This window comes from Belonocnema kinseyi, chromosome 9 (genome assembly GCF_010883055.1).
Source record: "Belonocnema kinseyi isolate 2016_QV_RU_SX_M_011 chromosome 9, B_treatae_v1, whole genome shotgun sequence".
NCBI classification, from domain to species: domain Eukaryota; kingdom Metazoa; phylum Arthropoda; class Insecta; order Hymenoptera; family Cynipidae; genus Belonocnema; species Belonocnema kinseyi.
This window is the reverse complement of record NC_046665.1, coordinates 130,575,364-130,591,260: the sequence shown is the minus strand read 5'-3', so window position 1 is coordinate 130,591,260 and position 15,897 is coordinate 130,575,364. Positions and strand designations below refer to the sequence as shown.

At 22.3% G+C, this 15,897-nt stretch overlaps 1 protein-coding gene across 2 annotated transcripts in view; it reads right to left on the bottom strand.

The window, feature by feature from the left end:
- LOC117180108 (probable ATP-dependent RNA helicase CG8611) overlaps positions 1 to 15,228 on the bottom strand; it is a 130,180-nt gene extending 114,952 nt beyond the window's left edge. For both annotated transcript variants that reach the window (XM_033372434.1, XM_033372435.1), the window contains exons 1-4: positions 15,051 to 15,228; positions 14,167 to 14,946; positions 6,026 to 6,292; positions 262 to 482 (exon numbers count right to left, since the gene is read on the bottom strand). In XM_033372434.1, coding sequence (XP_033228325.1) covers positions 262 to 482; positions 6,026 to 6,292; positions 14,167 to 14,946; positions 15,051 to 15,116 — 1,334 coding nt within the window. In that variant the 5' untranslated portion in view covers positions 15,117 to 15,228. The remainder of the gene's footprint in view (positions 1 to 261; positions 483 to 6,025; positions 6,293 to 14,166; positions 14,947 to 15,050) is intronic.
- Between the last annotated feature and the right edge of the window lie 669 nt (positions 15,229 to 15,897).

The window sequence follows — 15,897 nt, the reverse complement described above, 5'->3', positions numbered from 1 at the left end:
GCTGTACAGGTTTTTTTGCAAAGTGAATTCAGAAAAAGGTACCTGGACAATTTCCTTCGACAAATTCCTGTACATGAACCTGTACAGGATCAAAATTACCTCCACATGCTCCTGTGCGGAATCACATCCAGAAAAGTGTGCAGGATCCTCCGAGGTTCCTGCACAGAAATTTCTAGCTAGACCTGTATCATATTCCCGTTAATTTCCGGATATCTCGTACACGTAGACACCCTGTTTAAGAAAGAGGAAAATTATAATCACCCTGAGATATCTTTCTCGTATCCCATATCAAGCATACGATCAGCTTCATCCAAAACGAAACAAGAGACATCGTTTAGTTTTAGGGCTTCTGTGTGTTTTATATGATCTAATAATCTCCCAGGAGTTGCGACTAAAATATTGCATCCGCGTCTCAATCTTGCTTTTTCAGCTTTTCTTTTTTCACCACCGACTAAATAACCCGGCACAATCCAAGTGAATGGCTAAAATTTATTTAAATATTATATCAGTATTATAAAAACCGAGAATCTTTTATTACTAACTTGAGAACGACAATAAAAACATTTAAACTCAAGCCTCACAGTGATCCTAAAGAATATTTTAATGGAAAATAGGGCACTTAGGGCCATGTGATGAGTGGGTCACGTGACCAGATTCCTATCTTACCGACACTTTTTTTATTTTCTAACTTATTTTCACACGAAGTGCCACATCGAGTTGAAAATTTGGAATACTATATAAGAAGCATTAAAGTGAGCCTGGCCCCAGATTTTTATAATTATAGAAAAAGTTTTTTTGTAAATACGTTGAATTTATATCATACTAAACTTGGCGCCATCTATTGGCTGCTTACCCAACCTAAAAAACGTGGAATGTTTAAGTGACGGTCAACAAAATAAATTACCCCGCCATCTGTTGGAAATTTATGGAGTATACAAATAAAAAAATTTAATTTGCAATAAAAAAATATTGAGGTAATTAAATTGGATAAAAATTATCCTATCCTTTAAGTTGGACCAAATTACACACACTATACCAAATTTCATCAAGATTGGTTAAGTAGTTTCGCAGTTTAGGGGTGACAAACATCGTGACACGGGATTTTTATATATATATAGATTTATATTATCTCAAAATATCAGAAACTAAAATTCACCGACTTCGAGAGCGACTAATAAATTAAACGAATTATTAAATTGCCACAAATATTTTAATTCCCTAAATGTAGAAATGCTGAATATAGTTAATTTATTGTTAAAATTATTAGCTATTTATGAAATTATAAATAAGACAAACTATTTATTCAATCATTAAATGATAATTTTATTAATTATTTCCGGCGAATTTAAGTTTTAGCAATAGAAATACTTATGGAAATTTAACAATTTATTTATTTTATAATTCAGTCAATTTGTCATTCGTTGATTTATATTTTCGGCCATTTTTAGCGCTAATTTGTGGCTTTGTTATTAATTTTTTCGCTCTTTTTTATTAGTCCCGGATATTTAAATACTTTTAAATATAGTGATGAAGAACTATTTTTATTTATATTGCAATTTTACAATATAATGGTACTGTGTAATAAATATAATTATTATATCTATATATTATAAAGAAGAAATATGATAAACCATAAAATATTGTTTACCAATATTCGATGTGTTATAAAAAAAACTTCGTTGAAATTCTATTCTGAGAATTCAGAACAAGAAAATAAGTATTTAAATTTATAAAAATATAATTATTATAAGATTCTTGAGAAAATTAAAAAAAAAGATTTTTGAATATTTCAGACCTGTCAGAAAAGCGTCTAGAAGATTTTAAAGACATTTTTATAGTTTATATAATTTTACTAAATGTTTAGTATTTTTAGATGTTGGGAAGAAATCAAGAAACATTTGATAAATTTTCGAAAATGTTTCCGAGTTTTCAAATATTTCTAATCTATTAAAAACGGCTTGAATTCCTAAAACTACTTTTCACTGACTCGAATATTCTTCAAAATTTTTAACCATTAAATTTTTTTTTTAATTACCTTATAATCTTATAAATTTTCCCAGAAATTATTATAAAATTTGTTTATTCTCTTAAAAACTTTCGAAGGATAAAATTCATTTTAAATCTCTTCAATTCTACTAAATATTTCTTAAATTTACTCGACTTTTAATTTGTTTTTATTTTGCAATCTTACCAAATTGAAACATTTTGCTTTAAAATCATCTTAACTCTTTTCCGACATTTTAGGAAAACGCCTGATATGTTTGAAAACCTGTTTTAATTTTTTTTAAGTCTTATTTTTTATTATTCTTTTTTATTTATTCTGCCAAATTAAAAAATTTCCTTAAAATATTTCAGATTCTTCTTTGACAATTTTTTAAATCTTTTAAAATCTTTTCAAATAATTTCTGAAAATTAATTATTTTAAATAAAAAATTATTTCAATTTTTCTTAGGAACCTGAAAAAATGTCTTTCATTTTCGCGGAACTTTACAACATTCTTAAAAACTCATTAAAATTTTAATTATTTTTGAATCGTTTCAAAACTTCTGCATATCTTTTAAACTTACTGCATTTTTTAAAAATTATGTATAATATGGCAAATTTACAAAATTTTTCTTTAAAATCTTTTACACAATTTTACAATTTTTAAATTTTTAAATAATTCAAAAGATTTCGTGATCTTTTTCAAATTTTCTCTTGAAATTCCTTACAAAATAATCATTTAAAAATTTCCCATGAATTATCCCAAATTTCGAAATCATAAAAACTATTCTTTTATATAATTAAAAATTATTCTTTTAAAATAAAATCGAAACATCTTTTAACACAAAGGAGCAAATAATTGCAAAATCAATCAATTTTCAATTAAAATGATAAATATTGAAATGAAATACTTTAATTTTTAGCTAAAAAGATGTATTTTTAAACCATAAGATTAATTTTCTACAAAGAAAAACAATTTTTAACAACAGAAATAAACTTTAATAAAATAGTTCAATTTTAAATTAGGAAAAAATCAATTTTTAACGGAAAATGGAATGGTTAAATTTTAGCAAATAAACTCATTTTCATATTTACTGATGAATTTTCAACTAAAATGATGAATCCTCAATTTCAATATTTTAAAGATGACTTTTCAAATAAAAATACCATTTTTCAAGCAATAATTAATTAATTAAATTTTCAGTAAAAAAAACGAATGTTCAAAAAAACATGTAACCAAAATTATGGAATATTCAACTGAAATACTATTTTTAGTTAAAAAAAAATATTTTCAAACAAACAATAAATAAAAAATTTCAATAGAATAGCTTATTTTTCAACTAAAGAAATGAATTTTTGACAAAAAATGATGAATCTTCAATAAAAGCAATTAAGTCGATTTTTCAACGACATAAATGAATTTTCAATTAAAAAAGACAAAGTGACATCCAAATTGTTACATTTTGAACCAGAAAAATTAATTTTCAACCAATAAGATTAATTTTATTCAAAAAATATGGATTTAAAAAAAAAGTTTAATTCTTAAATAAATAATATTAATTTTCAACCAAATAGTTGAATTTTCATCAAAAAAGGATAAATTTTCAACCAAAAATAGAACAGTTGAATTTTCCGTTGAAAATCTAATTCTTAAAAAAAAAGGATTTTCTGAAAAACAGTAAAATTTTCGGTTTTTATTTATTTTTATGTGAAATTCCTTTATTGTCGGGAGTTTATTCAAAAGATTTATTATACGAAATAAGACTGAATATAAATTTAACTAAATTTATTTATTATTTTGTATATTTGTTTATTATATTAACAATAATATATCCATTCCGGTTTATATATTATTTAATGTTAAATTATAATATAAGTTTTCAATCAAATAGATTGTTTTTCAACCAAAGAAACGAATTTTTAATAAAAATTTTTTTATGAGGTTTATTTTTTAACCAAATAAATTTATTCCTGATATAAATTATGACTTTTTAACTAATATAAAAAATATTTATTTGGAATAATGGCATTTAAAAAAAGAAGAATTTTAAACCAACAAGTTAACTTTCAAAGAAAAAAATAATTTTCTACCAAAAAAGTCGGTCTTCTTAATAAAATACGTGAATTTTAACGAAATGAATAAGTTTTTCATTTCAAATAACAAATTTATATCCAAATTGTTACATTTTGAACTAGAATTTAAAAAAAATATTCTATTTTAAATAATAAATATCAATTTTTAACCAATTTTTTCTCATCAAAAAATTCAACATTTTTCATCCAGAAAAGACAAAATTTCAACCAAAAATAGAACACTCGAATTTTCCGTTAAAAATCAATTGTTCAATCGAATAGCTTTTTTTTTAAACCAAAGAAACGAATTTTTAATTAAAATGATGAATTTTCAATAAAAACAATTCATTTTTAACAAAAGAGTTTATTTTTTAACTAAGTAAATTTTTTTTCTAACTTAAATGATGAATTTTCAACCAAAATGATGAATATTTAACTGAAATAAATTAATTTCCAACAAAAAAGAAGAATTTGAAAGAAGCATATTAACTTTTAAAGAAAAAAATCATTTTATACCCAAAAAGTCGGGGTTTTAACTAAATACGTGAACTTTTAACGATGAATGAATTTTTTTATTTAAAAAAAAACAAATTTATTTTTAAATTATCACATTTTGAACTACAATTTTAAAAGTTTTTTTTATAAAAAAGATTAATTTTTAACCAAATAGTTGAATTTTCATTAGAAAAGGATAAAATTTCAACTAAAAATAGAACAGTTGATTGGATTTTCTCAAAAACAGTTCAACTATCGGTGCAAAAATTCCGTTTTCTCCCAAGAAAAAAACGTTTTCAATCAAATAGCTTATTTTTCAAACAAAGAATTTAATTTTTAATTAAAATGATGAATCTTTAATAAAACAATTTAATTTTTCACAAAAGAGTTTATTTCTTAACCAAGAAAAATTTATTCCTAACTTAAATGATTAATTTTTAACAATAAAGAAGAATTTGAAACAAGCAGATTAACTTTTAAAGAAAAAAAAACAAATATTTTTTACTAAAAACGTCAGTTTTTTTCTACAAAATACGACAATTTTATTTCCGACTTGCTACATTTTGAACTAGTATTTCGAAAAAAAGTTTTATTTTAGATAAAAAATATAAATTTTCAACCAAAGAGTTAAATTTTCATCCATAAAAGATAAAATTTTAACCAAAAATAGAACAGTTGAATTTTCTGTTAAAAATCTAATTCTTAACAAACAAAAATCGGATTTTCTGAAAAACAATTAAATTTTTAAACCAAGGCAATTTAATGCTAACATAAATGAAGAATTTTCAATTAAAATTATAAATATTTAACTGAAATTCTTGATCTCTCAACGAAATGGATAAATTTTCAATTTAAAATACAAAATTTAAGTTTTATTTTGAATAAAAAAAATACTAATTTTCAACCAAATAGTAGAATTTTCGTCCAAAAAAGATAAAATTTCAACGTAAAAAAGAACAATTTTAAAAATTATTTTCTTCTAAATCGTAGTTTCGATTTTTTGAAAAAATACCCGGTCATTTTCCAGTCAAGTCAATTTATTTTCAAATTATTCGTTAGTGCGAGACAGTTACGAACTAAACTTAAGAGAAATCATTTGTTGAAACATTTATTATGATTTATAAAAATATTCTTTCAGAATAATGCTTCTGAAAATTATAAGTTTTTATCCACTTTTCAATTAGATAAGAAATATTAAAATTAATATTAATTTGAACAAAAAGGCTGCCATTAACTACTTCAAGAAAGAATAAAATTTAATATGTTAGTAGTGAGAACAAAAAAAAAGTTAAAATAATTGTACACATTTATTTTTTACTCGGCTATTTACTTTTTTTTTCTCAAAATTATCACTCAAACTAAATATACAAACGCAATTTATTGTCTCATTTCCCACATACCAAAGTTTCATAGCATGCACGTAAAGTGATATTTAAAAAAAAAATTAGATACGAAATACTTAATTTAAACTTACTTTTATCAGTTTTAAAAAACACTCGTAAGTCTGCAAAGCAAGTTCTCTCGTTGGAACAACAACGAGGATTTTTAATCCACTACTTCGGGATAATTTTGGCCTAACTTTTTGCAAAGACTCGACAATTGGCAAAGCATATGCAAGGGTTTTTCCAGAACCAGTCTGAGATCTGACCAAAACATCTTTCCCCAAAAGAATTTGAGGAATTGCTTTCTGCTGGACTGTAGTCATTTTAGTTATTTGCATATTTTGCTCTAAATTCGATACCTAGTCAATAAAACCGGTTACAACTAATAATAAATAATCAATGATTGAGCAAGGAATAGGCGATTTTGATTCGATTATTTATTAATCGATAGTTTCGAGTCGATGAATCGATTTTTCAAAATCTGATTAATCGAATCAATAAATTTTTACGCAATTTTGTGCGATTCGAACGGTTTTCAAACGGGGGGATAAATTATTTTTATTAAAATTAATTTGTATATTAAAATTAATGTTTAAGCGAAAGATTCGATTTTTCAACAAGAAAGGGGTAGAATTTTTAACATACAATGATCATTTTTCCACAAAATGTTTGCATTAAAACAAAATATTTATAAATCAATAGTTTTATTTTTAAACCAAAACAATGCATTTCTTAAAAGACAGTTAAATTTCCAAAATTTTTGTTCTAACCAAAAAAGATTGATTTTTTATCAAAAATATGATTTTTTTTTTTACCTAAAAAGACAAATTTTCAAAATATATAGTAGAATTTTTAACTAAAATAGATGAATGCTGAACAGAAATAAAATTTTTTTACTTTTTAATGTAAGAAAAATTAAATTTCGACTACAAAAAAAAATAACTTTCAACTAAAAAAGAGTAACTTTCAACCAAAAAAATTATTCTTCTACCAAAAGATTAATTTTTAATCCAAAAGGACGAATTTACGGGACGACTGAAAAATCCCGAAAAATAAAATTCCCGACACAGTAAAATTCCCGAATAATCGAATTCGCGAATAATAAAATGAGCGAAAAATAAAAATACCGCTTTGGAAAATTCCCAAATAATAAAATACACAAATAATAAAATTACCGAAAAATAAAAATACCGAATTGGAAAATTGCTGAAAAAAAATACCGAATTGGAATATTCCCGAATAATAAAATTGACGACAGTTTATAATGTTACCTAATTGGAAAATTCCCGAATATTAAAGTTCCCGACAGTTTATAATATTACCGGGACAACTGAAAAATCCCGAAAAATAAAATTCCCGACACTGTAAAATTCCCGAATCAGAAAATTCTCGAATAAACAAATTCGCGAATAATAAAATTGCCGAAAAATAAAAATACCGATTTGGAAAATTCCCAAATAATAAAATACACGAATAATAAAATTACCGAAAAATAAAAATACCGAATTGGAAAATTGCCGAAAAATAAAAATACCGAATTGGAATATTCCCGAATAATAAAATTTCAGAATTATAAAATTCCCGAATTGGAATATTCCCGAATATTAAAGTTCCCGACAGTTTATAATATTACCGGGATGACTGAAAAATCCCGAAAAATAAAATTCTCGACTAATCAAATTCGCGAATAATAAAATGAGCGAAAAATAAAAATACCGCTTTGGAAAATTCCCAAATAATAAAATACACCAATAATAAAATTACCGAAGAATAAAAATACCGAATTGGAAAATTCCCGAATAATAAAATTTTCGAACAATAAAATTTCAGAATTATAAAATTCCCGAATTGGAATATTCCCGAATAATAAAATTTACGACAGTTTATAACATTACCGAATTGGAAAATTGCCAAATATTAAAATTCCCGACAGAAAATTGCTGATTTATAAAATATCCGAATTGTAAAATTCCCGAATTTTATCAATTAAAATTTTTTTAAATATATTCTATTAATTACAAATATAACAATAAGACATTAATTTCAAAAATTATTTTTAACATTTACAATTGCGAAGCTTATTTCTTGAATTTCTTGAAGTTCGCAAAAATAAAATTTTAAATTAATATATATATATATATATTAAAATTTAAAATTTTATTTTTGCGAACGCTTTTTGTATTTTTCAAGTACTGTGAATATTAAAAAACATGCGTTACCTAGAAATATTTTATTTAAAATTATTGCTATTTTTAATTCAAAAAATAAGATTCGAAATTAAAAATTTTAAGAATAATTTTTGAAACTAATATTTTATTGTTGTACTTGTAATCAATAAAATATATTTATAAAAAATTCTAATTGTTAAAATTCGGGAATATTCCAATTTGGGAATTTTATAATTCTAAAATTTTACTATTCGGGAATTTTCCAATTCGGTATTTTTATTTTTCGGTGATTTTATTATTCGTGTATTTTATTATTTGAAAATTGTCCAAATCGGTATTTTTATTTTTCAGCAATTTTATTATTCCCAACAGAAAATTGCCGATTTATAAAATATCCGAATTGTAAAATTCCCGAATTTTAACAATTAGAATTTTTTATAAATATATTTTATTGATTACAAATACAACAGTAAGATATTAGTGTCAAAAATTATTATTTAACATTTAAAAATTCGAAGCTTATTTCTTGAATTTAAAATAGCAATAATTTTAAATAAAATATTCCTAGGCAACGCATGTTTTTTTAATGTTCACAGTATTTGAAAAAATACAAAAAGCATTCGAAAAAATAAAATTTTAAATTAATATATATATATAAAAATTCATATTTCGACTCTGTTTGAAAAACGTTAAAAGGTACGTAGAAAATTTAACGAAAATTTTGTTCCGAGCGCACGTTCTCAAAAATAAGGAAGTCGAAACACAAATTTAATTCCACATTGAAAGAAAAAATAATGACTCGCAATTTGACGCTTTTTTTTAAAATGTGCATGGAATTTGAAAAAAACATTATGCACATTTCAAAAAAAGCGTAAAAATTTAAGCAATAATTTTTTCTTTGAAAGAAGAATTAAATTTTGAATCACCTACCAAATTTGTAAAAACGTGCGCTTGGAAGAAAAAAAATTATCCCTAAATTTTCTCTGTACCTTACAAAGCTTTTCAATTAAAAACTCGATATATATATATATTAACTTAAAATGTTATTTTTTCGGATTCTTTTTGTGTTTTTTCAAATACTGTGAACATTAAAAAAACATGCGTTACCTAGGAATATTTTATTTAAAATTACTGCTATTTTACATTCAAGAAATAAGCTTCGAAATTTTAAATGTTAAAAATAATTTTTGAAACTAATGTCTAATTGCTGTATTTGTAATCAATAAAATATATTTATAAAAAATTCTAATTGTTGAAATTCAGGAATTTTCCAATTTGGTTATTTTATAAATCGGCAATTTTCTGTCTCGAATTTTATTATTCGGGGTTTTTCCAATTCGGTAATATTATAAACTGTCGAGAATGTTATTATTCAGGAATTTTGCAATTCGGGAATTTTATAATTCTGAAATTTTACTATTCGAAAATTTTATTATTCGGGAATTTTCCAATTCGGTATTTTTATTTTTCGGCAATTTTCCAATTCGATATTTGTATTTTTCGATAATTTTATTATTCGTGTATTTTAATACTTTGGAATTTTCCATATCGGTATTTTTTATTTTTAGGAAATTTTACTATTCGCGAATTTGATTAATCGAGAATTTTCTAATTCGGGAATTTTATTTTTCGGGATTTTTCCGTCGTCCCGAATTTTACAACAAAATACTTGAATTTTCGACAAAAAAAGATAAATATCCAACAAATAAATTTAATTTTTCTAAAAAAGTTACTCAATCTGGATTCAAAATATTATAGTAGCCTTTTCAATAAAAAAAAATATGTATTTCCAATAAAAAACATTTCTTTTTTTATAAAAGAATTGCACTTTCCATAAAAGAATTAAATTTTCAACAAACTATTAGAATTTTTAACTAAAAGAGATAAATTCGGAACCAAAATTATAGTTTTACCATTTTTAAAATAAAAAAATTGCCTTTCAACTAAAAAGAATGAACCTTAAACAATAAAATTGTATATACAAAAAGACGAATATATTCAACGAAACAGTTCAATTTTGACAAAAAAATATTAACTTTTTATCAAAAATATGGTAATAGACTTAGAAATTGAAAAGAATTAATTTTTATACCATAAAATAAGATTTTTTCACCAAAAATAGGACTATTCTACAAAAAGATGAATTTTCAATCCAAATAACTTTAAAAAAATATAGTTGAATTTTCAAAATATATAGTAGAATTTTTAACTAAAATAGATGAATGCTGAAAAAATTACAATTTTACACTTTTTAATATAAGAAAAATTAATTTTCCACTACAAAAAAATTAATTTTCTACTAACAGATTAATTTTTAGTCCAAAAAAGACGAATTTGCAACAAAATACTTAAATTTTCGACAAAAAAAAGATTGATTCTGGATTCAAAATATGATAGCAGACTTTTCAATAAAAAAAATATATGATTTTTCAATTAAAAAAACATGTTTTTAAAATAAAACAATTAACTTTTAAGAAAACAATTAAATTTTCAACAAAAAAGTAGAATTTATAACAGAAAAAGATAAATTCAAAAGCACAATTATAATTTTACCATTTTTTAAATAAAAAAATTGACTTTCAATTAAAAAGAATGAACTTTCAACATGAAAATTATTTACAAAAAGATAAATTTTTAATCCAAAAGGACAAATTTTCTATCTAAAAAGGAAAATTTTCAACAAAACAGTTAGATTTTCGACAAAAAAAAGTAACTTTTAAAAAAATATATAGTTGAATTTTCAAAATGTATATAGTAGAATTTTTAACTAAAATAGATTTGGTTGAAAATTAAACTATTTAAAAATTTAATTTAACTAAAAAAATTTTTTTTTTAAATTTTAATTTTTTTTTAGTTGCAAATTCCTCTATTTTTTAAATTAAAATATAATTTTTTAATTTGAGAAATCTTTTTAACATACACATCTTTTTAAAAACTTAAATTCTATTTTAATGAAAATTCAAATATTGTATTAAAACAGAATATTTTCTAGTTGCAAATTTATCTTTTTTTGGGTAAAAAAATAGTTTAGTTTTAGTTGAAAAGTCTATTATAAGATTCTTGGTTAAAAATTTGTTTTTTATGGTTTGAAAGTTAATTTTTTAAAACTAAAAAGTCAAAAATCATATTTTTAATTAATAATTTATTTATTTTCGTTAAAAATTCTACTATTTTGTTAAAAATTCAACTATTCTCTTGAAAAATAATATTTTTTAGTTGAAAATTCTGTTATTTTTTAATGAAAATAAGTTCTTTTGATTTCAAAATTCTAATCTTATATTTTGGGTTGAAAATAAATCTTTTTTAAAACTTAAATTCAACTATTGTTTTAATTTTTTTTTTAAGTGAATTTTTTCTCATTGAAAATTATCTTCCATTAATTTAATTATTTTTAATTAAAAAGTCAACGATCGTATTTTTAATCCAGAATTCATCTCTTTTGGTTAAAAATTTAACGGTTTTATTAAAAATTAACTATTTTCTTCAAATTTAATTTTTTTTAGTTGCAAATACATTTTTTTTAATTGAAATATAATTCTTTTGATTTGAGAAATCTAATATTTTTGGTTGAAAACACATCTTTTTAAAAATTAAAATTCTATTATTTGGTTGAAAATTCAGCTATTTTTAAAAAAGTATTATTTTTTGGTTGAAAATGTATCTTTTATTGAAAGTAATTCATTTTATTTTTAAAATCCTCTATAAGATTTTATGTTCATGGATAAAAAATATTTATTTTTAGTTGAAAAGTCTATTATAATATATTTCAGGTTCAAAATTAATCTCTTTTAATAAAAAAATTCTACTTTTTGGTTGCAAATTAAACTATTTTTTTTTAAAGTGATCATTTCTTGGTTAAAAATTAATTTTTTTATTGTTTGAAACTTAATTTTTTAAACCCAAAAAGACAAAAATCATATTTTTAATTAAGAATTTATTTATTTTAGTTAAAAATTCAACTATTTTCTTGAAAAATAATATTTTTTAATTGAAAATTCTTTTTTTTTTAAATGGAAATAAGTTCTTTTGATTTCAAAATTCTAAAATTATATTTTGGGTGAATAATATTTTTTTAAAATTAAATTTATATATTTTTTTATTATTTTCTTCAAATTAAATTTTTTTTTTAGTTGCAAATTTATCTTTTTTTTTTTTTTGATTGAAATATAATTCTTTTGATTTGAGAAATCTAATATTTTGGGTTAAAAACACATCTTTCTGAAAATTAAAATTCTATTATTGGATTGGAAATTCAGCTATTTTTAAAAAAGTAATTTTTTGTTGTTGAAAATGTCCCTTTTATTGAAAGTAATTCATTTTATTTTTAAAATTTTCCATAATATTTTAAGTTCACAATTCATCTCTTTGGTTAAAAATTTGACTAATTTATTAAAAATTCAAATATTTTATTAAACAGAATATTTTGTAGTTGCAAATTTATCTTTTTTGGAATAAAAAATAGTTTATTTCTAGTTGGAAAGTCTATTATAATATATTTTGGGTTCAAAATTCATCTCTTTTAATAAAAAAAATTCTACTTTTTGGTTGCAAATTAAACTATTTTTTTAAAAAGTGATCTTTTCTTGGTTAAAAATTTATTTTTTATGGTTAGAAATTGAATTTTTTAAAACTAAAAAGTCAGAAATCATATTTTTAATTTAGAATTTATTAATTTTAGTTAAAAATTCAACTATTTTCTTGAAAAATAATATTTTTTGATTGAAACTTCTATTTTTTAATGAACATAAGTTCTTTTGATTTCAAAAATCTAATATTATATTTTGGGTTAAAAATAAATCTTTTTTTTTTAAATTAAATTCAAATAATTTTTCTATTATGTTTTTAAGAGAATTTTTTCTCATTGAAAATTTACCTTCCATAAATTTAATAATGTTTAATTAAAAAGTCAACGATCGTATTTTTAATCTAGAATTTATCTCTTTTGGTTAAAAATTCTACGTTTTTATTAAAAATTTAAAATTGTCTTCAAATTTAATTTTTTTTGGTTCCAAATTTAACTTTTTTTAAAAAAAAGTGATCTTTTCTTGGTTAAAAATTCATTTTTTATGGTTTGAAAGTTAATTTTTTTAAATTAAAAAGTCAACAATCATATTTTTAATTTAGAATTTATTAATTTTAGTTAAAAATTTAACTATTTTCTTGAAAAATAATAATTCAAATAATTTTTTTATTATTTTTTTTAAGAGAATTTTTTCTCATTGAAAATTTACCTTCCATAAATTTAATAATTTTTAATTAAAAAGTCAACGATCGTATTTTTAATCTAGAATTTATCTCTTTTGGTTAAAAATTCTACGTTTTTATTAAAAATTTTAAATTGTCTTCAAATTTAATTTTTTTTGGTTCCAAATTTAACTTTTTTTAAAAAAAAGTGATCTTTTCTTGGTTAAAAATTCATTTTTTATGGTTTGAAAGTTAATTTTTTTAAATTAAAAAGTCAACAATCATATTTTTAATTTAGAATTTATTAATTTTAGTTAAAAATTCAACTATTCTCTTGAAAAATAATATTTTTAAATTAAAAATTCTTTTTTTTATAATGAAAATAAGTTCTTTTATTTCAAAAATCTAATATTATATTTTGGGCTAAAAATAAATCTTTTTTCAAATGTAAATTCTACTATTTGCTTCAAAATTCACCTAGTTTATCAAAAAGTAATTTTTTTAAATTTAAAGTAATTCATTTTCATTTAAAAATTTACTATTCTCAACCAAAAAAATAATAGTAGATTTTTCAATTAAATTAAATTACTCTAAAAAATAAAATATTAATTTTGAACCAAAAAAGATAACTTTTTCTTAAAATTGTATAAAAAATTTTAATTTCCAGCCAATTATTTAAATTAAAGAAAAACATGTTAATTCTGAAAATTAGAAAAAGGATAAAATTTTTAAAAATAGAGGAAAAGAGGCAGTATTTATTAGATTTCGAAATATTTTCGAAAATTGCACAGAATTTTAAAAAAATCGATTTTTCAGAATCAATTCTGTCGCCCATCCTTAAATTTATTTGTTAATAAATAAAAATAAAATAAAGTACGAACCGAATATGGATGAATGTCAAGATCGCTAAACTTGATTCCAGAAAATACTTTTTCCTGAACAGGTTTCACAAATCTTTGGCCCATACTCAGCACTTCTGGATTATTTCCAAAAAGAGAAGAAATTTTCCCAGTCGGTTTCTTCATTACTCTCTCATTTTTGCCTCCAAATTTTTTATTCCTTCTCTCCCCTTTCTCTTTGAATTTGTTTCCTTTTTTCTCAAATTCCAACTGCTTTTCTTTTTTCCCACCAAAAGTGTTTCTATTTTGGAAATTGTCCTGCTTTTTCGATTTCCATGTGGAAATTTCTAAATCGGAATCTACTTTGTTTTCACTTTTTTCCGGGGTTTCAAGTGAAGTGAATGAAAAATTTGAATCTGCTTTACTTGAATTGGTAGAAAAAATATCAGAAAGAGATTTCTGATTTTTTGAATCACTACTTTTCTTCAACACTTTGGGCTTATTGGTATTTTCTTTAGTATTTTTAACAAATTTAATAATTGGTGAATCGGAATTTGAGTCGAAATTGGATTGAATAGGAGGCTTTTCAACATTTCTGGTGAGATTTTTAGGGAGAGATTTCTGTTTATTTAAGAAAATTTTAGGCTCAGTTTTCTCGGCTAATTTCTTAGCAACAATTGCAGCAAGTGATTTTTGTTTCATTCTGACTGTTGACTTTATTGGACTAGAAATATTTTCAGATCGAGCAAATTTCGTTAATTTATCAGTTTTCGACTTGACAAGCTTATTTTGAAGCCTTTTAATGTCTTTCTTCTTTTTAGTCTAGAGCAAAACGATTAAAAGAAATTAAAATCTCTCGAGAGGAAAGAGAATTTGCTTGAAATATAAGCGAGAAAATCGAAAAATGATGTTTGGAGGTTACTTACTTTTGACTTGGCAGACGTCGGCCTGGCCGTTATATTTAAACAAATATCCATGTCTTGTAATGTCATTTATGTAAAAACACTGATTTTCACTCAAAATTTGTTATAAAACACTTTACTACGCTAAAATTTTTGAAAAAACACGCACTGCAAGAATGTAAACATAACCTGTGAGACACGCGAGTGAAATTCGGAGATTCAGAAGCACGTGTGAAGAGAATCGATTCGGGCATGCGCAGTTAATGGCGGCATTAAGCCCGTGGATTCGAATCAAATTTTAAGGTGTGGTTGTAGACTGATTTTTTTTTAATGGATTCGAAAGTGCACTGAAATTTTAAAACCGGATTTTTACATTTTCAAATTCAGTAAATTACAGGAATCTCGAATTTCATAAATTTGTATATTCACAAGATTGTACAATTACCGATATTTTGAAAATCATACAATATAAATATAAATTAACAAATTTTTATAATACCGTAGTTCGTCAATTCTCTAATTTATTACATCACAGACATGTAAAATCGCCAAAAAGAAAATTCTCAAAAATATAAAAATGCCAATAATTTAAAATTTTCAAAAAATACAATTGCAAATTTCCGAAAAAAAACGTTGCGAATATGTTTTAAAACAACAATTTTACACTGAAATTTGCAAAATCCCAGAATATAAATATAAATTGCCGAAATTCAAAATTCCCCTAATTATTAAACTCTCGAATTTAGTAAATTGCAGAAATGTTAAATTCATGGAATTAGTGAAATAAATATAATCTTTAATATGGAATTACTAAAAAATCGCAAAAAAACAATATTCAAAATAGAAAATTCTCAAAAATATAAAAATGCCA